This window comes from Neovison vison, chromosome 3, assembly GCF_020171115.1.
Source record: "Neovison vison isolate M4711 chromosome 3, ASM_NN_V1, whole genome shotgun sequence".
NCBI lineage: Eukaryota > Metazoa > Chordata > Mammalia > Carnivora > Mustelidae > Neogale > Neogale vison.
Window position 1 is genome coordinate 14,139,320 of NC_058093.1, and position 25,010 is coordinate 14,164,329.

The 25,010-nt window shown below is 39.0% G+C and overlaps 1 protein-coding gene and 2 non-coding genes across 5 annotated transcripts in view; all 3 read left to right on the forward strand.

Annotated features, from left to right (window-relative positions):
• NOP58 (NOP58 ribonucleoprotein) overlaps positions 1-22,992 on the forward strand; it is a 32,911-nt gene extending 9,919 nt beyond the window's left edge. For all 3 annotated transcript variants that reach the window (XM_044241327.1, XM_044241328.1, XM_044241329.1), the window contains 12 exons: positions 3,496-3,617; positions 6,790-6,926; positions 9,584-9,648; positions 10,817-10,951; positions 11,716-11,861; positions 12,625-12,751; positions 14,547-14,710; positions 15,803-15,937; positions 16,136-16,197; positions 17,863-17,996; positions 22,197-22,363; positions 22,721-22,992. In XM_044241327.1, coding sequence (XP_044097262.1) covers positions 3,496-3,617; positions 6,790-6,926; positions 9,584-9,648; positions 10,817-10,951; positions 11,716-11,861; positions 12,625-12,751; positions 14,547-14,710; positions 15,803-15,937; positions 16,136-16,197; positions 17,863-17,996; positions 22,197-22,363; positions 22,721-22,771 — 1,445 coding nt within the window. In that variant the 3' untranslated portion in view covers positions 22,772-22,992. The remainder of the gene's footprint in view (positions 1-3,495; positions 3,618-6,789; positions 6,927-9,583; positions 9,649-10,816; positions 10,952-11,715; positions 11,862-12,624; positions 12,752-14,546; positions 14,711-15,802; positions 15,938-16,135; positions 16,198-17,862; positions 17,997-22,196; positions 22,364-22,720) is intronic.
• LOC122903906 lies at positions 11,922-12,001 on the forward strand. The gene has a single exon (XR_006384108.1). It is a non-coding gene; the product is annotated as a small nucleolar RNA SNORD11B (small nucleolar RNA).
• LOC122903905 lies at positions 12,905-12,988 on the forward strand. Its single transcript, XR_006384107.1, has one exon. It is a non-coding gene; the product is annotated as a small nucleolar RNA SNORD11 (small nucleolar RNA).
• Positions 22,993-25,010: the final 2,018 nt, after the last annotated feature.

Consider the following 25,010-nt stretch of genomic DNA (forward strand, 5'->3'; position numbering starts at 1 on the left):
TAGTGCAGCCGTGCACATTATTATTAAAAGCTTTAGGAAAACTAGTAGGCTTTTGTATGTATGGTTTGGTTTGGTTTTTAATGCAAAAACTACACCTAGGGGGAAAAAAACTACACCTGGGGTGTAGAGTTAATCCGAGGGGGACATAAAGAATGGATGACTCTCAAGGTTTTTGTTTTGTTTTGTTTTGTTCTGTTTTAACGTTAGGAAAAACAAGAAGACTGGATATATGGATTTTTCAGTTGCTTAAGTTCCATATATCAAATTGGCCAACTGCTTGGCGGTATAATTTGAAAATGTAGGACCATAAGGAAGAATATGGAATATAATTAGGGATTTCACAGACCCAAATAATTTTGTTCATCAGCCCCAATAAAAGGTATTAGGAATTAGGAATGTAACTAGACATACCCAACATTAGCAGTAGGGTAGCTGAAAGAAGACCCAAAAATGGGGCCAATTTTTTAATTTTTAAAAATAGTTCAAATAAATAAATTATAAAAAAAATAAAAATAGTTCTAGGACTGCTTTATCGGTTAAGTCAATAATTAAAGCCTCATAGAACCATTAAAGCACAACTATGATAATTTTTGCCTGGAGGTTTATTATTACTATTTTTAAATAATCTCTACATCCATCATGGGGCTTGAACTCACGGCTCCAAGATCGAGTCACATGCTCTTCCAACTGAGCCAGCCAAGCACCCCTGCCTGGAGAATTTTTTAAAAGATCTATTTATCACAGCTTTAGAATTATATGGGTAGAATTTGTTAAGACCCCAAGTGAGATTGTGTTTACTCTTCCCCAACTCTGGGGGGCATTATTCACAAAGACTGTGATTTGAACTTCTACTGGAGTTGTAAAGTGGAGGCATAACGTGGTCCCAAGTGGCTTCTTTTGAACTCCTGTTTGCATATTATCTCTTTAATCTTTTTTGAGATATTTCTGACCTTATGTATTAAATAGATAGATTAAATAAATAAATAAATAGGTATATTATATAGTCCTTATTAGATAGATCCAAATTCTCTCCAAACATGAAGCAGGTTTTTGCTATTAATAGGTAATGTATTGATCATGTACTCATCAGGTTTTATACTCATGATTTCAAAATTGTTTCCTGTGGGGTAGATGTTAAACACTATTTATAGGAAAACTGAGGCTTGAGGGATATATCCTTTTCTTCCTGAGCTCTTGATATTCCTTAAAAGAAGGTAAGATAAATGGCCAAATGACATGCTAGCTGAGAATTTGAAGTCAACTCCAGCCCTCCCCCCATCTACCTTTTGTGAAGGCAAAGACTTTGGTGTTACTCACCATCAAATTCCTGGAGTCTAACACATAGATATTTTGGGTAAAAGAATGAAAGTAGTGAGCTCTGTCAGGAATCTGCCTTTTCCTATCTATTTTTACCAGAAACTCAAATATCACCGTATTAAGAGAGCAGTCTTTTCTGGGAATTCCCTTCCTGCTCCCTTTTATAAAGAAATTTTGATCTGAGAGATCCCAAACTGAGTGATTATAGATATTATAGTATGCATTTAAAAGACCATACCCTAAGAAACAGTCTGATGGGTTGTGATATCAAGAATATCTGGCTCAGTCCATAGAGTATGAGACTCTTGGTCTCAGAGTCATGAGTTCAAGCCTCTTGTTGGATGTGGAGCCTACTTTAAAAAAAAAAAGTCTTTGGGGTGCCTGGCTGGCTCAGTTGGAAAAGCATGTGACTCTTCATCTCAGAGTCATGAGTTTGAGTGCCAGTTGGCTATGGAGATTACTTTAATAAACTATTAAAAGATGAAAATAAAAGGTTGAATTTTTTAAAAGACTTTATTTTTAAAGATTTTATTTATTTATTTGCTAGAGAGAGAGAGAGAGACGGTTGAGAGAGGGAACACAAGCAAGGGGAGCGTGAGATGGAGAAGCAGGCTTCCCACCGAGCAGGGAGCCCGATGTGGGGCTCGATCCCAGGACCCTGGGATCATGTCCCGAGCTGAAGGCAGATACCCAACAGCTGAGCCACCCAGACCCCTTTCCTTAAAGAATTTAAAGGCACCTGGGTGGTGCATTTTGTAACTACACAATTCTTGGTTTCAGCTCAGGTTATGAGATGGAGCTGGTTGGCATCCATGCAGAGTCTTCTTGCTCTCATATTCTCTCTAAATCTTCCAAAAAAACAAAACAAAAAAATTTACATTGGTCGTAGAAGTTCAGATATACATTTGTATGGAGAGCTTTATTTTCACAGTCTGAATTTTCAAGTTGCAAGTCTTCCAAATACTGCAGAAAATTTTGGTACTATCTCTCTCTCTGACAAATAATAAAATTTAAAAAAAAAAAAAGAAAAAGGAAAATATTTTGGTACCAGCCTACATTTGGATGAAGTGGAAGGATTACTAGGGGATGCCAAAAAGTGGCTAGTAAAGTACAAGACTCAGTTTCCCCTTTACCTTGTCACCATTTCTGGCATCTTTTACTAGAAAGATAGAAACTTACTAGAAAGGTAGGTTATAAGGAGTCAGTATTGTACAATATGGTATATCAAAGGTATAACCTAACAAAAGTAGCTTGAGACTCTGCTTCTTAGAATGTGGTAACCTTTGGAAGAGCTGTGTCGTAGCTAGATGATGTTTGTCCTCACCATTCATCTTCCCAGATAACAGATGAAATGGACTTCTAACTCAAATGGATGGAGATGTGGTCAGGAGGAAAGAGAAGGTACCTGGCTGATTAAGGATTAACTGCCTGGCCTTCGAAATTGTGGCCAACTTCTTCTTGGAAGGCATACTTTAAATTCAGCCCAAACTCCGACAGATAGCAGAAGAGATGTTAACCCATGTGGGTCCAGAAGATTCTAAGTGTAGGCCTAAGGAAGGGTGAGAGTTAACAAAGTTGCAGATTTAGAACCTGCCAAAAATGAAAGCAGTCCCAAATGGAATAGCCTGCCTTCGAGTAATGAGTTCTCCGTCACGGGAGGTTTACAAGCAGAGGTCTGATGCTGTTTCTGGATCTGGAATTAGCAAAGCCTCCACTCAGGCATACTTACACTGCAGCAGGACCTTCCAAATGAATACCCTCCTTTTTACCACAGGCTTGACAGGATTTTAGTATATTTCCCAGAGCATCAGGCCAGTCCGTCTACCGTGACACTGGAGAGTGAATCTATTTGTCATTCCAAGATAGGTTGTTTCTAATATTTTATGATTCCAGTTCTGTCTGGATTCAAGAGTAGATTTCCTGTGACATAAGGAATGCTGGATCTGCTTTTCTGGTTCTAGAGCTGAAATGAGAGTGGAAGGTCGGATGAGACTGGAATGTGTAACTCCTTCACGGTTTCCTACATTTATCAGTTCATTTTAGAAGTAGTGTTAAATTCAGAGTTTTTGAAAGGAAATGCTTATCTTCCTTTATTCTTTAAGTTTAAATGAGATCTTGAAGTTCTTAACATTAAAAAACTTGAGAGTTAACTCTTTTGTTTTTTCTTTTTCCCAAAAGCATTCACAGCTCTGATGGAGGGCAAAATCAATAAGCAGCTGAAGAAAGTTCTGAAGAAAATAGTAAAAGAAGCCCATGAACCCTTGGCTGTAGCTGATGCTAAACTAGGAGGGGTCATAAAGGTAAGTATGTTTTTTGTGCCTGCTAATCAGAGCTCCCCATACAGCATAGTAACTACAAAGCGTAGCCTTTGTATTGAGTTGTTGTAAGTTCTCATATGTGATCTTTTTTTCCCCTGTGCCACAGAATAATTGATTTCCAATATGATTATCAGGACAGAGTACATATAAGTAATGCCTGTCATTGTAGAAAATAATTTGTAACCCCAAGAAATAATAAAAATTAACTTTAACCTTGCCACCCAGAGATCTGTTAACACTATGTATATCCTGCCATGTTTTTGTTTAGTCACGTTTCTTTTTCTGAAATTTCAACAGAAATGAGGACATGACATTTCTTTTTAGTGTGTGTATTTTATTAGAAACTTTCTCACAGGGGGTAGAGTCTCTGGAGATGAAAGTGGAAAGACTGGAAAAGTGGGCTCCCATGCATGAAAAAGCAAAACAGTTTGAAAGCTGGTTATGATAGTTTGATCTTCAGTGGTTATAGTAAATACTGTAGGGACAGTGAGCATACCTCTGATTTTTTAAGTAGGATTTATATTATGTTGTAGGTCTTTTTTTTTTTTTTTTAATAAAGATTTTATTCATTTATTTGACAGATTACAAGTAGGCAGAGAGGCAGGCAGAGAGAGAGGAGGAAGCAGGCTCCCTGCCGAGTAGAGAGCCTGAGATCATGACCTGAGCCAAAGGCAGAGGCTTTAACTCATTGAGCTACCCAGGTGCCCCTGTTGTAGGTCTTCTTAGGTAGAAAAATGCTAGGGAGATTTGAGAGGCTGTTTTTTTAGGTCAGGGTTGTGAATTTAAGAAGTTCAGTTAAGGGACGCCTGGGTGGCTCAGTTGGTTAGACGACTGCCTTCGGCTCAGGGCGTGATCCCGGAGTCCCGGGATCGAGTCCCACATTGGGCTCCCAGCTCCATGGGAAGTCTGCTTCGCTCTCTGACCTCCTCGCTCATGCTCTCTCTCACTGTCTCTCTCTCTCAAATAAATAAATTAAAAAAAAAAAAAAAAGAAGAAGAAGTTCAGTTAAATTTATTTCTAATTCTCTCTGGTAAGTAATGAAGTTTTCTGTGAGGATGCAGTCTATCCTCATTCTTTGAACTGCCCATAAGTCTTAGTTTGTAAATTTTTTTTTTTAAGATTTTTTTTTTTTTTTTAATTTTTTTGACAGCGAGATGCGGTGAGAGAGGGAACACAAGCAGAGGGAGTGAGTGGAGAGGGAGACTAAGTGCGGGGCTCATTCCCAGGACCCTGGGATCATGACCTGAGCCAAAGGCAGACACTTAACGACAGCCACCCAGGTGCCCAGTTCGTAATTTTCTGTTAAAAAAGCATTAAGTTTTAGGGACAGGGAGCCTACTTCTTGTCCCTCTGCCTGCTGCTCAACCTGTTTGTGCTCTCTCTCTGTGTTACAAATAAATAATAAGGTTTTTTTGGTTGGTTTTTGTTGGTTTTTTTTTTTAAGATTTTTTATTTATGTGATAGAGCATGAGCGGGGAGAACAGACTCCCCGGGGGGCTGGGAGCCTGGTGCGGGGCTCGATCCTGGGACTCCAGGATCATGATCTGAGTGGAAGGTAGTGGCTTAACCAACTGAGCCACTCAGGTGCCCCAAGATCTTTTTTAAAATTTTTTTTAAAAATATTTTTATTTATTTATTTGACAGACCACAAGTAGGCAGAGAGAGGGGGAAAGCAGGCTCCCCACTGAGCAGGGAGCCTGATGCGGGGCTCGATCCCAAGACCTTGAGACCATGACCTGAGCTGAAGGCAGAGGCTTAACCCACTGAGCCACCCATGTGCCCCAAGATCTTTTTTTTAAAAAAGCATTAAATTTGGGGCATCTAAGTGGCTTAGTCATAAAGCATCTGCCTTTGGCATAGGTCATGATACCAGGGTCCTGGGATTGAACCCTGCATCAGGCTCCCTACTCTGCAGGAAGCCTACTTCTCCCTCTCTTACTCTTCCTGCTTGTGTTCCCTCTCTCACTGTTGCTCTCTGTCAAATAATAAAATCTTTTTAAAAAAGTACTAAATTCTAGCATAATAAATACAGAATGATAAATTGCTAAATGGTGGGATTATAGGTATCTTTAATTTTTTTTTTTAAGATTTTATTTATTCATTTGACAGAGATCACAAGTAGGCAGAGAGACAGGCAGAAAGAGAGGAGGAAGCAGGCTCCCTGCAATGCAGGGCTCGATCCCGGGACCCTGGAATCATGACCTGAGCCAAAGGCAGAGGTTTAACCCACTGAGCAACTTAGGTGCCCCAAATGAAATCTTAAAAAAAAATTCTGTGTATAACTTAGACTCCCCCAGAATTTTACTACTGAAAGCCTGTTGTTGTCCAGAAGTCTTACCGATAACATAAATAGCTGATTAACCCATATTTTGTACATGTGTTAGATACTATGTTCTTACAATAAAAGCAGAAGAGAAAGATTTTACTTATTTGACACACACAGATCACAAGTAGACAGAGAGGCAGGCAGAGAGAAGGAGAAACATGCTCCCTGCTGGGCAGAGAGCCCGATGCAGGGGGTCTGTCCCAGGACCCTGAGATCATGACCTGAGCTGAAGGCAGATGCCTAAGTGGTTGAGCCAGCAGGCATCCCCAAAACTGTAATTTCTCTCTCTCTCTCTTTTTTTTAAAAAGATTTTATTTATTTATTTGTCAGAGAGCAGAACCAGAGGGAGAAGCAGGCTTCCTGCTGAGCAAAGAGCCCATTGTGGGACTCCATCCTAGGACCCTGGCATCATGCATGACCTGAGCTGAAGGCAGACACTTAACTGACTGAGCCACGCAGGCATCCCTATTTCTCTTTTTTTAAAGATTTTCTTTATTTTGAGGGCGCCTGGGTGGCTTAGTTGGTTAAGCATCTGCATTTAGCTCAGGTCATGATCCCAGAGTCCTGAGATCGAGTCATGCATCAGGTTCCCTCTCACTGTCTCTCTCTCTGTCAAATAAATAAAATCTTCAGAAAAAGTTTATTTTGAGAGAGAGAGAGAGAGAGAGAGAGAGCGCATGAGTGAGGGGGAGGGACAGAGGGAGAGGCAGACTTCCTGCTGAGCAGGGAACTCAATGGGGGGCTCTATCCCAGGACCCCGTGATCATGACCTGAGTCCCCTAGGTGTACAAAACTTCTATTTCATTAATACAGATTTTCTTCTTACAGGAAAAGCTGAATCTCAGTTGTATCCATAGTCCTGTCGTCAGTGAACTTATGAGAGGAATCCGTTCCCAGATGGACGGATTAATCCCTGGTGTAGAACCACGTGAAATGGCAGCTATGTGTCTTGGATTGGCACACAGGTGAGATTTACTGGGAAAGAAAGTCCACTTATTCCTGTTTAGTAAGCAGTTGTGTTGCACTGGTTTAAGCATATTAAAATACTAATTTAATTCTCAATAATCTTTTGAGGAAGTAGTAGTGGTATCCTCATTTTATAGATGAATCTGATGCCCAAAACCAGTTCACCTGGTAAGTAATGAAGCCTGGATTGGAGCCCAGGCAGGCCTCATCGTAGACATTCTCTATCCTTCAAGTGTTGGGCCCCACAACTCTTGGGCTTTCTCTTTTCTCTTTTCCCTAATCTCTAACTGAATCATTTGCTGTTCCTCCATCTTTTCATCTCCCCAAATCCTCTCATCTGCTGTGGTCTTCTTCTGTCTTTATCTGTTGTTTTATTCCGATTTGTATTGACTTTTTATAGTAAGGTGAAGAGAAACGCATTGACCTATCGTGTTTAACCTGAGGTCCATCAGAACCGCATTTCTGCTGAGCTGTGCTATGTTCTGAAAAGCTTGGCATTCTGTGAAATTGCACTAAAATAACAGTTTTTTGGTTTTTTTTTTTAAGATTTTATTTATTTATTTGACAAAGGGGGCTGAGGAGCGGGCTCCCTGCCAAGCAGAGAGCCTGATGTGGGGCTTGATCCCAGGACCCTGAGATCATGACCTGAGCTGAGGGCAGAGGCTTAAGCCACTGAGTCAACCAGGCACCCCAATAACAGGGTTTTTAAGTGAGAAAAAATAGGGTTAAAGGTGGGCTGCTGGGAACTTATGTGACTTTATAACTGGAGCACTATCAAAACTAGTGCTACGTACTAATGCAGTTAGAAAGATGTGTACATTTATATTAAAGGAATAACAAAACAAGCAGAGGTCTGTACCTTTGGACAAAAAATAGCATCAATTAACAGAAGGGTTAAAGCTGCTAAGTTACAAAGATGAACAATATACATAAAAATCAATAACTTTGGGGCGCCTGGGTGGCTCAGTGGTTTAAGCCGCTGCCTTCGGCTCAGGTCATGATCTCAGGGTCCTGGGATCGAGTCTAGCATCGGGCTCTCTGCTCAGCAGGGAGCCTGCTTCCCTCTCTCTCTGCCTGCCTCTCCATCTACTGTGATTTCTCTCTGTCAAATAAATAAATAAAATCTTTAAAAAAAAATCAATAACTTCGTAATAAGCATTTTTTTTTTAAAGATTTTATTTATTTTATTTCAGAGACAGAGATCACAAGTAGGCAGAGAAGCAGGCAGAGAGAGAAGAGGAAGCAGGCTCCCCGCTGAGCAGAGAGCCCGATGTGGGGCTCGATCCCAGAACCCTGGGATCATGACCTGAGCTGAAGGCAGAGGCTTTAACCCACTGAGCCACCCAGGCGCCCCCGTAATAAGCATTTTTAAGAGCGCACAAGCAGCTAAGCTGAGTCAAGATTCAAGCTTGTGATTAATTGACATTGTATAACAGTAGTGGTTCTCATTCAAGGGCAGTTAAATATCACTTGGAGGACATTTGGCAATGTCTAGAGACATTTTTGGTGGGATCAGATCTCTACTAACATAATGGGTAGAGGACAGGAATATTACTAAACATCCATAATTCACAGAATAGGCCCCTACAACAAAGAATTATCAGGCCCACATTGTTAACAGTGCCAAGATTAGGAAAACCTTATGTTTAATATTGTTCCTCCATATCTTTCTGTTTTCAGGTATTAATGCTACACACTTATTTACCTGCTGGTATCCTTGAAACCCTGTAAACATAGTATACGAACCAGTGTGATTTGTACTACACAGCATTATCCTGTTTGTCTTTCACAAATTAATTCACATTTCAGGAACATGGGTTATAGCAGGACGTATATTCTCTGTTTTAAGATTTTATTTCAGAGAGCAGGCTTGAGTGAGGGGGAGGGGCAGAGGGAGAGTGCGCAGAGAGCCCTGTGGAGTAGAGAGCCCTATGTGGGGCTAGATCCCAGAGACCTGGGATTATGACCTGAGCCAAAGGCAGATGCCCAACCAACTGAGCCACCCAGACGCCCTTGTATTTTCTTTTTAAGTGTGTATTTCCTAATTTTGCACATTGTATTCTCATTCAACTGGTTTTCCTATGTTGGGAAAATTAATGTAGCTCTGGGGAGAAGGATTTGGGGGTTTTTTTGTGTTTTTTTTTGTTGTTGTTGTTTTGTTTTTGACAGACTCACAGTGAGAGAGGGAACATAAGCAGGGGAAGTGGGAGAGGGAGAAGCAGGCTTCCCACTGAGCAGGGAGCCTGGTGCAGGGCTCGATCCCAGTACCCAGGATCATGACCTCAGCTGAAAGCAGATGCTTAATGACTGAGCTACCCAGGCGCCCCTAGGGATTTGGGTTTTTAAAAAGTTTTTAAAAAGATAGATAAAAAGTTTTTTAGGGGGCGCCTGGGTGGCTCAGTGGGTTAAGCCGCTGCCTTCGGCTCAGGTCATGATCTCAGGGTCCTGGGATCAAGTCCCACATCAGGCTCTCTGCTCAGCAGGGAGCCTGCTTCCCTCTCTCTCTCTCTGCCTGCCTCTCTGTCTACCTGTGATCTCTCTCTGTCAAAAAAAATAAATAAAATCTTTAAAAAAAAAAAAAAGTTTTTTAGGATGTTAATTAAACTCATTCCGTAGACTCTGTCAGTAATTTTTTATTTTCCCTCTTTATCCCCAGCTTGTCCCGATACAGATTGAAATTCAGTGCTGATAAAGTGGACACCATGATTGTTCAGGCAATTTGTAAGTATAATGCATATGATGCCTGATCCTTATAACTTTTTTGTGCTGTTAAAACTATCTCTTATAAAAAACAACAACAACAACAACTATCTCTTATAATTTTATCAGTTGAGGAAGGAAAGGGAGATTAATTAGAATTTTTAATAGTGAAGTAAATAACTACAAAATGCAGAATAGAAAAGGCAAGCCACCCGTAATTTGACTAGTTGGAGATAATGTGAATTAACACTAGTGATGTTAACAGATTTGTTTCCCATCAGGCAGATCAATACGTGGGATCTATTGCTTTGTGCTTTTTACACTTGGCTTTATAATAGGTCAGTCCTATGCCATTAAGTGAATTTTGGAAACCTCAAATTCTTGTTTCCACTTTTAAAAATCCCTTTAGATGGCAATTACATTTCTGGGTATGTGCTCCGAAGAACTGAAAGCAGGTACTCACAGATAGATACGCACCTGTGTCTGGAGCAGCGTTACTCCATTAGCCAAAAAAACACAAACCACCTAAATACTCATAACAGATGAATAGATAAACCGAATGGGGCCCATTCACACAATGGATAATTTTTATTTATACTTTTTTTTAAAAAAAAAACATTTATTCTTAAGTCAGAGAGAGTGTAAGTATAAGGGGGAGTGGCAGGCCAAAGGAGAAGCAGGCTCCCTGCTGAGCAAGGAGTTCTATGTGGGACTTGATTCCAAGTCCCTAGGATCATGACCTGAGCCAAAGGCAGCTGCTTAACCTGCTGAGCCACCCAGGCGTCCCAGATAATTACTATTTTTAAACCTTAAAAAGGTTTACAACATGGATGAATTTTGAAAATGTGCTGAGAAATAAGCCATACAAAAAAGACAACTGTTGTGTTATTCCATTTATGAGGTACCTAGAAGAGGCAAATGGATAAAAGACCGAAAGTAGAAGAGATTACCAAGAGATGGGGGAAGATGGGGGGTGAGGTGTTCCTATTGAATGGTGCAGAGTTTCCATGTGGATGCTGAAAGAGTTCTGGAAATGGGTAGTGGGTGATTGATAAATAACATTGTGAATGTGCTTGATGCCACTGAAACCTGCGGTTGAAAATGCTTAAAATGGTAAGTTCTATGTATATTTTAGTTTTTTAAAGCCATTTTATGTTCCTCTTTTCTCTTTCATTTTAATCTACTGCAGCCTTGTTAGATGACTTAGATAAAGAACTAAACAACTATATTATGCGGTGTAGAGAATGGTATGGCTGGCATTTCCCTGAATTAGGAAAAATTATTTCAGATAATCTGACATACTGCAAGTGTTTACAGAAAGTCGGTGAGTAACTATCCTTTAAGGCATTGAAAATAACAATTTATTTGCATCCCAAAACATGAGTTGTAATATTTTCTTAATAAGCTTCCCAGAGTTCCTTGTGCCTTGTGTATATTTTGGGAGTGTAGTCAAATTAGGGTCTGTTAGAATTCAGAGACCGTTAACTTGAACTTTGACTTCAGTGGCCAGTACAGCAAGAGATCATGGTTCTCATATTTGTTTTTTCTTAAAATGGCTTCTTAACATGGAATGTATCTCATAGGGAATTTATCATTAATAGGGGCAACTGTAGATTTGGGATATCCTGCATGTGTTATAATACTAAAGTTGGTACTGCTCTCTATACTGTTTTGTATTTCATACCAGTGTACAGTAATATTAGTAGAAAAACCTGAGTATTGTTAATAAATAGAATTTACCAGGCTTATATTGCATTACCGTATTACTGCCCCAAGAATTCATGGCCCTGGATTTAATAAAACCTTAGCTATAAATTGTCTGTTACAGTGTTATTAGTTCTATTTCATGGGGTATTTTGTTTTTATTCTAATTTATATCTTTTTAGAGGGAGATGATGGGGAGAGATTTTAATCTCTAAAAATCAAGCCTTACATAAGGAAAATTAGTAGGTCAAACTTGTTCGCTTTTTGTTTTGTTTAGGCACCCTTTTCATTGGCTTACCTCTACTTTTTTTTTATTTGACTATTTGGATTTTATATAATTTGTTGAAGAGTGATTCTCCCTCATCCTCTGCAAACATTCCGTAGGCGATAGGAAGAATTATGCCTCAGCCAAACTTTCTGAACTACTGCCAGAGGAAGTTGAAGCAGAGGTGAAAGCAGCTGCAGAGATATCAATGGGAACAGAGGTTTCAGAAGAAGATATTTGCAATATTCTGCATCTCTGCACTCAGGTAAACTGTACACATGGAGAAACTAGTTGTGGTGGGACCGGCTATGTAATAATAACTTTCTGATGGCGATGATGATTTTTAAACTTGATCCCCCTGATAAATATGAGGGTGTTCAGTCACTACCTCATCTGATGCCATCTTGATTTATATACTTTAGGGGGGAAATACATACTGAAGTAAGTTGAAAGAAGATTATCTAATTTATTTATACTAACATTGTCTGGATAATGAATTATGAATCCCTTAAGGAAACAGAAATACAGCTTGAGTTATTTAATTCCAGCCTTTATGTTTATAGCCTGGAATGCTTCCCCCTGCCCCCACCCCCCATTTGGAGATCACTGAAGAAGAATCACAAAAAGGAGGCTGGCCCAGTCAGTAGAGCTTGTGACTCTTGATCTTGGGGTTGTAAGTTCAAGCCCCATGTGGGGTGTAAAGATTACTTAATAAAATCTTAAAAAAAAAAAAACAAAACAAAACACATGCAAAAAAGAATCACAGAGGATGACATAATGTCTAGCCCTTAGAGTTTTAAAAAATAACAGTAATATTGACTAGTATTTTTAAGCAGTATATTAGGTTGTTTGCATTTATTATCTCATAAAATTATGAAAATGGGAAGCTGAGATAAAGAATGCTTTGTTTTCCCAGGATTACGCGGCTTATCTATGATAGCTTAGGGCTCCAGTGTTTTCAGGCATGTGGTTTTATGTGATTTTTACACAAGTCATTTATGGTATATTCATCTTGTTTCTTATACTAGGTAATTGAAATCTCAGAATATAGAACCCAGCTCTATGAATATCTACAAAATCGAATGATGGCCATTGCACCAAATGTTACAGTCATGGTTGGGGAATTAGTGGGAGCACGGCTCATTGCTCATGCAGGTGATGATTTTAATGTAACCTATAAATAGGGATACCTAGAGTAGATTGTTTTCTACCTAGGATTATTTTTTCATCTTCAAATTACATTTATTAGAAATTACAGGTAATAAATATAAGTAGATGGTGTATGGGAGAGGACTAAGGACCAAGTAAGTGTTCAATGATGATTCTGATTCCTGTGCCTGATTTCCTTTTGGGTAATGAAGGCATCTTCAGTCACTACCTCTTCTGAGACACTTGTGGTCCGTTGTCAGAAATTTATTACCATTAATGAGAATAATCAGATAAATGCAGGAGGATGAAATCCATTAATATTTCCTAATACTAAAAATTTAACCAGATTAGGGGCGCCTGGGTGGCTCAGTTGGTTAAGTGCTTGACTCTTAATTTTGGCTCAGGTCATGATCTCAAGATTGTGAGATTGAGCCCTGCATTGGGCTCCACTCTGGGCATGGAGCCTGCACAAGATTCTCTCTCCCCCTTTCTGCCGGCGCCCCCCCCCCCCCCCGCGCACACACCCCTCTAAAACAAAACAAAAAAATCATCAAATTAAATAGCAGTAGTTCTCAAAACAGGTGATACATACCCTTGATGAAGAATCTGGTTCACTGCTGAGTTTGCTATTTTAGTGTATTTGACATGCAAAATATATTTAATGAATTTATAATAAGACTTCATGTATGTGTATGGTGATGTTACAAAGAAGGTATGCTATAAAAATATATTGTATAATTGAATATTTGCAAATAGAGTGAAATACTATTATATTATTGGAGTTAATTGTTAAAATGTGTCACAGAAGATCATAAAATATCCTCTATATCAAAGTATCTAAACTAGAATAGCTCCTCTAACGACATCATTCATCAGACAGACAGGCCATTCAGATGCCCTCAGCTGTGAGGCTGGGATTGTCTGGTTGGTTTTGTTTTCTGCATCCAAATTTTCATAGCCTTAACTACATTTTGGTGGTAAAAGATGCAGGGCTTAACAGAAGTCTGTTGAATTTTAAATAGGTATCTAGTGGTTGAGCTTAATATTGGGGGTCTGTTCTGACAAAATCCATGCAATAAATCTAACAAAGCAGCAACTTTTTTTTTTTTTTTTAAAGATTTTATTTATTCATTTGACAGAGAGAAATCACAAGTAGATGGAGAGGCAGGCAGAGAGAGAGAGAGAGGGAAGCAGGCTCCCCACTGAGCAGAGAGCCCGATGCGGGACTCGATCCCAGGACCCTGAGATCATGACCTGAGCCGAAGGCAGCGGCTTAACCCACTGAGCCACCCAGGTGCCCCACAAAGCAGCAACTTTTTATCCCTAATTAGTATGCTTCTATCTCCTCATCTGTATCTTAAACAACAGATAGCGTGTGAGAAAGTTAACGCATAGTGATACTGTTGAGATGTCCTGTGAGTGCCCCTCTGTTTGTATGTTTTTTTCATATCTAAAGTAGAATATTTGATGTCTAAAGACTTCCGCGGTGGTATGCAAATGGAATGTAGAATAGTTAATACCATCTCTGGGGCTAGTAAGCGTATAATTGGAAGTAATAAGCTTAACCTTCAGTTCGTCCTCAGCGTTCACTGTAAGCCTCTGCTTACGCTGCTCCATGAATGAACCACAAATGCTGAGGCTTTTTAGGGAATCTCAGACTAGAATCTGTATTGTGTCAGATTTTTTATTTACTCGGTGTCTGTATTACTAAGATTATATGTCTTACACTTAATACATGGAACGTTTAAGTACTTGGAATTGCATTCCTTGTAACTACTACTTTTTTTTTTTTTTTTGGAAGGTTCTCTTTTGAATTTGGCCAAACATGCAGCTTCTACGGTTCAGATTCTTGGAGCAGAAAAGGCACTCTTCAGAGCCCTCAAGTCTAGACGAGATACCCCAAAATACGGTCTCATTTACCATGCTTCACTTGTAGGCCAGACAAGTCCGAAACACAAAGGAAAGGTGAGTTGCATGTCTTCTGAGGCAGGGTTTTTTTTCTTTTTTTTCCCCAAATAACTCCTCTTCTGCCTGTTCTGTGGTATGCAATAAAATTTTTTCGTTTCTTTTTCATTAAATAGAGAATGATGAATTCTTGAGCTAAAAAGCACTTCTGTGTACTGAAAGAAAATAATATTAGTAAGTGTTGCTGGGGGCGCCTGGCTGACTCATAGTCAGTAGAGCATGCAGCTCTTGCTTATGGGGTCGTGAGTTCCCAGCCCCACGTTGGGTTTAGAGCTTACTTTAAATATAAATATAAATACACACACACACACACACTATTATTTTTTTAAAGATAAAGTATTACTAATTTTGTTAAAGCCATTTTCTTTTGCTGTTAGGGTTTTTCTAGAATCCACTTATTTGTGAAGGATGGAGTAGATGGCACATCAAAAGTTTTCTATGTGGCAAGAAATCAATTTAACATCATCATTTATAAATTAAAAAATAATAACCATGCACTGTGCTCAACTCTTAGTGGGACTTAAGTGAGTCCTTTTAATAGCCCTGTGAGATGTAGGGTATCTGTCTTACAGATGAAAAAGCTGAGTCTTCGGCACATTAAGTACTTGCAAGCTTTTTGCTTAAGGCACATAATTTAACAAATTGACATGTTAAGGGAAAAAAACTTGAAATGTTACAAAATCCAGAGCTGATTGATGAAAGGGGCTGAAAAATTGTTAATTAGCTTACAAGGGCGGTTGTGCCTTTTCCAGATGACATGGTGTAGAACTAAGGCCATTGAGTAGAAATGAAAGGAAGACATTAGGAAGGTAGTTTGAGCTTGTTTTAGACATGAACTACTGCAAGATCATCTCATCCAACAAAGTGAAAGTTGTGTGTAACCAGTTAGCCACGGAGAGATTCAGATAAAGCTAGGTGGCTTGAGTTGTATGATTCATAATAATTTTTATAATTCCTGACTTTAAAAAAATCCTACAGTGAGTGATAGAGTTGATGATTTGCTCCAGTTTTCTCATGAGTAAGTTATTGAGGATTTTAATGTCTCAACTTGGAATATAGTTTGAGTGCCTCTGACTTCAAGTTCTCTATCAGATTTCTCGAATGCTGGCAGCCAAAACTGTTCTGGCCATTCGGTATGATGCTTTTGGTGAAGACTCCAGTTCTGCGATGGGAGTTGAGAACAGAGCCAAATTAGAGGCCAGGTTGAGGACCTTGGAAGATAGAGGGGTAAGGACCGTATCCTGCCTGTTGGTAGAAATGTTAGCTGTCAAAAGTGAATAAACTTCAACTGGTTTATGTACTTATTCATTTCACCTACTAAGCAGTTTTATTTTAATGATTAATATTACTATGTCTTACTATGTTTTTTTCCCTGCTGTTAAACAGTTTCCCTCGTATTTACTAAGAATTGATATCTTTTCTTAGATAAGGAAAATCAGTGGAACGGGAAAAGCATTAGCAAAAACAGAAAAATACGAACATAAAAGGTGAGTACATTCGGGGAGGATGGGTGAGCAATACCTGCTTGATGCAATTTTAGTTGATAGCTGCAGTGTTTATAACGTAAACACTTCAGTGTCTTATTTCTCTTTGCTATTTGTAGTTCTCCATATTTAGAATTTTTAATCACAAACATTTTTATATTGTAATATATACATCGTATATATTTTGGTTTTTCTCATTTTTTTCCTTTAAAGTCTTATTTAAGTAATCTCTGTACCCAACACGGGGCTCAAACTCAGAATCCAAAGATCAAGAGTGATGTGCTCCTTACACCAAGCCAGCCAGGTGCCCCTTGGCCTTTTTTTCCCTTCTTAATATTTAACTTGTTTAATTTCGGGTGTTGATAGTAAGTATTTGTCATTCATAGCTTCTGTATCCTACAGCATCTGTCACAAAGAAAATCAGTTCCATTAATTCACAGTGAAACCTAAAGACAGAAAAGTCTGAAAATAGCTAAAAGGTGTAATAGTAAAGTATTCAGACCTCACCATGAAACGAACAAAAGAGATGTATAGAGAGAGGTATTGCGGCTATTTGAGGTGATGTTCAGTACTGCTAAGGTTCTGATGATGGAAGTACAATGTGGTGCAACTTTTTTGGGAAGTGGTTTGGCGGTATGTACAGGAGCCTTTAAAATGTTTCTAGTCATTAACCCATAAATTCTCCCTTAGGACTCCTGTCATTCCTTAAGAATTTTAATAGTAGGGGCGCCTGCATGGCTCAGTGGGTTAAGCCTCTGCCTTTGGCCCAGGTCATGATCTCAGGGGCCTGCTTCCCCCTCTATCTCTTCGTGCTGCTCTGCCTACTTGTAATGTCTCTCTCTGTGTCAAATAAATAAATAAAATCTTTTTTTTTTTTTTTTAAAGAATTTTAATAGTATACTTTTAAACTGGACAAGGAGTAACAATCTTACTGTATATATTCATATATATATTTAAACATGTATTTAGAAAAATTGTTTCCTTTATTCTGGAAAGAAAGCCAATGTGTTCTGTGGGCATTAACCATTTTGTTTTATGAATGACTACATATATATTTGTAATGATTAGAGTTGAATTTGGTGTCTTTATTTGATAAGTGTGGATTTTATTTTTTAAAGATTTTATTTATTTATTTGACAGAGATCACAAGTAGGCAGAGAGAGAAGAGGAAGCAGGCTCCCTGCTGAGCAGAGAGCCAGATGCAGGGCTGCATCCCAGAACCCTGAGATCATGACCTGAGTGGAAGGCAGAGGCTTTAACCCACTGAGCCACCCAGGTGCCCCTGAATTACCCTATTTCTAAAACTTAAATTGCTTCAGTTTTTAATTTCTTGAGTAATCATTTGTTGTAAAGAAATTTTTGTTTTTCCCCATACTGACTGACTGTTTTTCTATACCGTAGTCAGTCATTACATTGATTACTAAATGAGAATTCATTTTAGCTCACCACTTCTTTGAAGTGTGATTGACTTATGTGGAAAATAGTGATTGATACCTCCTTACCTTTTGGAAATTACTTGTTTTCATAAACTGCCTCAAAACCACTAAAATGAAACAGTATTATATGCTTATGTAAGTATTATCTAATGGCATTTCTTTCAAACTACCTTAGAATTATTTCATTTACAGGTATTTAAAGAGATTTTCTATAATTCTTTGATTCTTATAGTGAAGTAAAGACTTACGATCCTTCTGGTGATTCCACACTGCCAGCCTGTTCTAAAAAACGCAAGATAGAACAGGTAGATAAAGAAGATGAAATTGTTGAAAAGAAGGCCAAAAAAGCCAAGGTTAAAATTAAAGGTCAGTTTGAATTTTTTAAATGTTGTTTATATTCATATTCTTTAAGAAAGACTTCATATGTCTTGGGGAAATACATGCCGTTGAACTTTATTGAGAAACCACCCATATTGAAAGTTAATGGTGTTTTAATAAGCCATCGTCATGTTCCTTGAGAACAGTTAAGGTATTAAGTTTATCAGACTTCATAGAGGAGTGTGAGAGCATTTCTTTGAAAATATGGAATCACGTATTATGTTAAGTATACCAAACTTGAGTTCCTACCACGTGAACTATTTTGGTAATTAGCTTAAAAAGAAAAAAAGTTCATGGTTTTTAAATTAGTTGCCAAAATATTTTTGTTATATTGTTTTCTGTTACATAGAATGGACTAGAGTAATAACATTGGTAACCTACCATTATAATAATAATATTTAATAGCTACTCTCCAGCGAACTCAGCTATCTTGCAAAGCTGATAAGCAAGTAACCCCGTTTACTAACAATACCTTTGTTGAGTTTGGTTTCTAAATAGCTTAGTGGTTAAAAGTATATTATCAGCAAATGTGGGTTCCTGCCCTTGCTGAAGAAAACATAAACAACTATTTAACTCCTACATTTCTCTGTTTATTGAACAGTGAGGTGATCCCTAAGCCCATTAGTAGCATTTGAAACAGCAGACTCCGGTGTCTTCACTTGCACATCCAGTAAAGGTTTCAAACTTAACATTCCTGTGTCCTTGTCACTCTCAGTCTGTTGCTCCACAGATTTGTCTTACTAATGGCAGTTCTAGTTGCTTTAGCCTTTAGCCTTGACTGTTTTCTTAGAACCCAAATCTACTCTGGCACCAAATCCTTTTTTTTTTTTTTTTTTTGTAAATTTTTCTCTTTTTTTTTTTTTAATTTTTTTTTTTTTAAGATTTTATTTATTTATTTGAGAGAGAGAGACAGTGAGAGAGAGCATGAGCGAGGAGAAGGTCAGAGAGCGAAGCAGACTCCCCATGGAGCTGGGAGCCTGATGTGGGACTCGATCCCGGGACTCCAGGATCACGCCCTGAGCCGAAGGCAGTCGTCCAACCAACTGAGCCACCCAGGCGTCCCTTTTTTTTGTAAATTTTTCTTAAGTAAACTCTATTCCCAGTGTGGGGCTCAAACTTAAAAGTCCCAAGATCAGGAGTCACAGGATCCACCAACTGAGCTAGCCAGGTACCCCTGTTCTGGCAACAAATCCTGTCCGTGCAGTTCTGCTTTGAAATATGTATCCAGAATCTAACCACTTGCCTTATCCACAACTGCTTTTCTTAATGTAGCAGCCAGAAGGGCACCATTAATTCTCTCATTCATTTTTTTTTTTCCAATTTATTTATTTTCAGAAAAACAGTATTCATTATTTTTTCACCACACCCAGTGCTCCATGCAAGCCGTGCCCTCTATAATACCCACCACCTGGTACCCCAACCTCCCACCCCCCCGCCACTTCAAACCCCTCAGACTGTTTTTCAGAGTCCATAGTCTCTCATGGTTCACCTCCCCTTCCAATTTACCCAAATTCCCTACTCCTCTCTAATGCCCCTTGTCCTCCATGCTATTGGTTATGCTCCACAAATAAGTGAAACCATATGATAATTGACTCTCTCTGCTTGACTTATTTCACTCAGCACAATCTCTTCCAGTCCCGTCCATGTTGCTACAAAAGTTGGATATTCATCCTTTCTGATGGAGGCATAATACTCCATAGTGTATATGGACCACATCTTCCTTATCCATTCATCCGTTGAAGGGCATCTTGGTTCTTTCCATAGTTTGGCGACTGTGGCCATTGCTGCTATAAACATTGGGGTACAGATGGCCCTTCTTTTCACGACATCTGTATCTTTGGGGTAAATACCCAGGAGTGCAATTGCAGGGTCGTAGGGAAGCTCTATTTTTAATTTCTTGAGGAATCTCCACACTGTTCTCCAAAGAGGCTGCACCAACTTGCATTCCCACCAACAGTGGAAGAGGGTTCCCCTTTCTCCACATCCTCTCCAACACATGTTGTTTCCTGTTTTGTTAATTTTGGCCATTCTAACTGGTGTAAGGTGATATCTCAATGTGGTTTTTTTTTTTTTTTTAAGATTTTATTTTATTTATTTGAGAGAGAGAGACAGTGAGAGAGAGAATGAGCGAGGAGAAGGTCAGAGAGCGAAGCAGACTCCCCATGGAGCTGGGAGCCTGATGTGGGACTCGATCCCGGGACTCCAGGATCACGCCCTGAGCCGGAGGCAGTCGTTTAACCAACTGCGCCACCCAGGCGTCCCTCAATGTGGTTTTAATTTGAATCTCCCTGAGGGCTAAGGATGATGAGCATTTTTTCATGTGTCTGATAGCCATTTGTATGTCTTGATTGGAGAAGTGTCTGTTCATATCTTCTGCCCATTTTTTGATGTGTTTGCCTGTTTAGTGTGGGTTGAGTTTGAGGAGTTCATTATAGATCCTGGATATCAACCTTTTGTCTGTACTGTCATTTGCAAATATCTTCTCCCATTCCGTGGGTTGCCTCTTTGTTTTTTTGACTGTTTCCTTTGCTGTGCAGAAGCTTTTGATTTTGATGAAGTCCCAGAAGTTGTTTTTTTTTTTTTTTTTTTAAGATTTTTTATTTATTTGTCAGAGAGAGAGAGAGGGAGAGCGAGCGAGCACAGGCAGACAGAATGGCAGGCAGAGACAGAAGCAGGCTCCCCGCCGAGCAAGGAGCCGGATGTGAAGTCCCAAAAGTTTATTTTCGCTTTTGTTTCCTTTGCCTTTGGAGACGTATCTTGAAAGAAGTTGCTGTGGCTGATATCAAAGAGATTACTGCCTATGTTCTCCTCTAAGATTCTGATGGATTCCTGTCTGACGTTGAGGTCTTTTATCCATTTTGAGTTGATCTTTGTGTACGGTGTAAGAGAATGGTCGAGTTTCATTCTTCTACATATAGCTGTCCAGTTTTCCCAGCACCATTTATTGAAGAGACTGTCTTTTTTCCACTGTATATTTTTTCCTGTTTTGTCAAAGATTAATTGACCATAGAGTTGAGGGTCCATATCAGGGCTCTCTACTCTGTTCCACTGGTCTATGTGTCTGTTTTTATGCCAGTACCATTCAGTTTTATTCCTTTTAGCCACACTGGCCTCCTCATTATTCTTTGATCCTGTCAACTTTCCTCCTCTTCCAAAATAACCTTAGCTTTTGCTTTTCTCTTTACCTGGAGTATTTTGCCTTAAGACAGGTGCCATCTTTTCACTCCTTTGCCTCTTCCAGGTGTTGCCTGACTGACTGTCCTGTCTGAAGTACCCGTATGCACTGCCTTCCTCAGTATTCCTCTTCCTGCTTTATTTTCATTCTTAGCACGGATTACTGTGTAAAATATTATATGGTTACTCTTTTGATTCCCTCCAGTCCTTTAAAAAAAGGCTACAAAAGGACAGGGATTTGTCTGTTACGTGCCCTGTTATGTCCAGTTGTCTAGGATATAGCCTGGCACTTAGTAGGTACTAAATAAATTTTTTGGTGAACGAGTTTCTAGTGATAGGTATATAATTGGGGAGTCCTTTTTTTTTTTTTTTTTTTTTAAAGTCCTCATTCTTAAGAGCCAAGCATGATATGTTATCTCATTAAATCTGGTAAGATGGGCGGTAAAAGGGGTTTAGAGAACTCAGTGACTTCTCAAGGTCACAAGAGGTTGAAACAAACCCAGGTCTTAACTCCAGAGCACAATTTTTTTTTTTTTTTTTTTTTTAAGATTTTGTTTGTTAGAGCAAGAGAGCACAAGCAGGGGGAGCATCAAGTGGAGGGAGAGGGAGAAGCAGGCTTCCCGCCGAGCAAGGAGCCTGAAGCAAGGCTCAATCTCAGGACCCTGGGATTGTGACCCGAGCCAAAGGCAGATGCTTAACCCACTGGGCCAACCAGGAGCCCCTCTAGAGCACAAATTCTTAATCCTTTCTAATATAAGTGACAACTGCCAAAAAACATGGAGTTTGGAGATCCTATGATCTGTTTCAATCCTTATTTCCATAGATAGCTGCATGACCTCATAAAGTTGATGATCTTGGACTAGGTAGGTGTTTGAAGAACCTTTCCACTTAAAGAATTTTATAATAAACATTGGATAGTCAGCCAGAATGATGGGAAAAAACTGAGATTTGAAAGGTGGGAAAGTGAGGTCTTGATATAATGTTAATTGTTGTGTCTGTACTTAACCCACTCAGTTGAAGAAGCCCCAGTAGCAACAGAGGAAGAAGAGGAAGAAGGAGGAGGACTAGTGGCAGAAGACCAGGAGACCTCTGTGAAGAAGAAGAAGAAGAAGGGCAAAAAGAAACACATCAAGGAAGAACCACTTTCTGAGGAAGAACCGTGCACCAGCACAGCAATTCCTGTATGTTTGTTTTTAATACTTTGTTGGCGCAGGCCGGGTTTCTATTTTATTGAACTGTCTGAATTAGAAACGAGCAGGCAGTGGAGGTGGTTTTTATTGATGGCGCAGTAAAATAAAAATGATATCGTTGTAAAAAGGCCAAACCTAAAATCTTACTACAAAATGGGTTTACTTTGAGGAAGGAGACTATAACTTGCTACAGATTTTCATAGAGGTGATTTTTATATTTTTAGGTCTTAATCATTTACTCAAATTTATTTTTGAGGGAAATTGATCTACTTCACTTCTTATAAAGTTACTGTTCCTCACCCATACATTTACAACTCTTTCAAAAGCATTCTTATTTGTTACTTTCAGAGTCCAGAGAAAAAGAAGAAAAAGAAAAAAAAGAAAGATAATGAGGACTAATTGAAGGGAATCATCTTTGAGTCATCGGGACACATCACACCTAAGATTCAGTCAGGAGTGTATCAGAAATGTTCCGTAATTGAGCGAAGGTTGGATGAGACAGAGTTCCTACTCATCAATACCTTTTCAAACCTACGTGTCTTGACACCAGTTCTGTTAACTTGATTATGTCATTTCTCAGTCTTTGTTATACAAATAAAAATATTTTCTTTGTATTTTAAGGTAGTTCTGTGATCTCTGTATTTTAGTACATAATTATGACCCTTTCTGTATTTAGCTTATAATGATGATTATTGCTTTGATAAGTGTAGCTGAAAAGTGAGAGTTGTGAATTGTTCATTCTAGCCTTCTGGAAGGCTGTGATTAGGGGACCAATTTAAGAGCTTTAATGTTTCTTTTTCCCTTTTTGACTTTTTTCTCCTGTTTTTCTGCCTCTGTAATTATTTAAATAAAGCTGTGTTTTGTGTTCAAAATTTTAAAATTAGGTGAGCAAAACTATCTTGTATCCCTTCAGAAAGAAAAAAAAATTGTATCCATAACATGATTTTATTTCATAGTTCTGACTAGAGCAACAAAGTAATTATTAACATTAACATAGATGGAGATTTTTTTCTAAGGTGACATTTTTAAAAGGGTAAGAAAATGATTTTATAATAGTAAAGAATGGGCGGGATAACAGGAAAACAAGATGACCAAAAATAAAATGTCCATGGGTATAAACCAGGACATAGAACACCAAAGAGAAACCCTTGTTTCTAAAATAGTGTTTCCTGGAAGTAGAAAACAGCCCGGTGGACAGCTGTGAGTTTCGTAGGACTGGTCAGTCTTGCATCGCTTGTGTGCCAGGGTGTGATGGTAAAGCCCAGCTCAGTGAAAGCATTCAGCAGGTGGATGAGCCAAAATGATTCCAGTTTTGGGACACCTGGGTGGCTCAGTCAAGCGTTTTGATTTCAGCTCAGGTCGTAAGCTTGGTGTCTTGCGGTCCAACCCTATGTCTGGCTACCTGCTTAGTGGGGAGTCTGCTTCTCCCTCTCCCTCTGCCCTCCCACTGTGCGTGCTCGCTCCCCACCGCCGCCGCATGCTCGCTTGCTCGTTCAAATGAATAAATAAAATCTTATTAATAAAATGATTATAGCTTTGAGTTCCCTCTGCTTTTCATGTAACTTTTGGCAAGTCCACTAATCAAAGTTAACTTTAGTTCCTCACTTGTAAATTAGAGATGAGGTCAACTTTACCTCTCCATCTAACGGTGGTTTGTAGGGGAAAAAAAACAATAAAAATTTTCAGAGGTGTAAGTATACTTCAAGTTTAGATATTTGAAGTAAATGCTACAGGAAGTACATGTAGCCATCCCTAGACACAATTACAAAATAAAACTGGTTATTTTGCTCCCAGAAGAATGTTACCATCATTAGTACCTCAGACACATTCTTGACTTGGGACGTAACAGATTTTTAGTTTTTTTTAAATTATTTTAGTTTTTGACATAACAGATTTTTAACAGCTTCTGATGAAAGTTGCCCATAGACCTGCCAAGGGCTGTAAAAGTTTTCTATCTGAAACAGGATAGACTTTGAGAATGCTAATTAATAAACTTCTAATCACTTTAAATGGTCTCATACAGGCCTGGGAAAAAATCTAGTTAATCACAGAGCTATCAATTTAATTAACATATACTATATTACTAGTTTTAGAGATAGGATTCATCAGTTACATACAGTGCCCAGTTGATTACTTAAAACGCCCGTCCTTAATGTCCATCGCCCAGTTACTACATCCCCTCCCCCCCCGACCTCCCCAATCCATCAGTTCGCGTAAGTGCTAAACTCTTAACTGTTCAAAACACTAACCACAAGGTAGGTTCTGGTTCTTTGTACTAAAATGAAGTTCTACCAAGGAGCCTTAGGATCTTAGCCTGCGATGGGAAGTGCAGATGGGTTTTATAGACTTAAATTTGATGAGCAAACGATTTCCATGAGTGGGCCACATAAAATACTTAAGACCTGATTATCTGGGTGCTGGCTGACGGTAGAGCTTGGGACTCGGGTTGTGAAGTCAAGCCTCACACTGGGTGTAGAGATTACTTGAAAAAATTTTAAAAAGCTTGCTGATTCTCAAAAAGTGAAAAAGCAATGATTCTCCACTGTATTCCACATCCCTTCAAAAGTGTAAATTTTAAATTTTTTGGTTTGAACTACTGTATCAGGGCACCTGGGTGGCTCAGTTAAGCATGGGATGG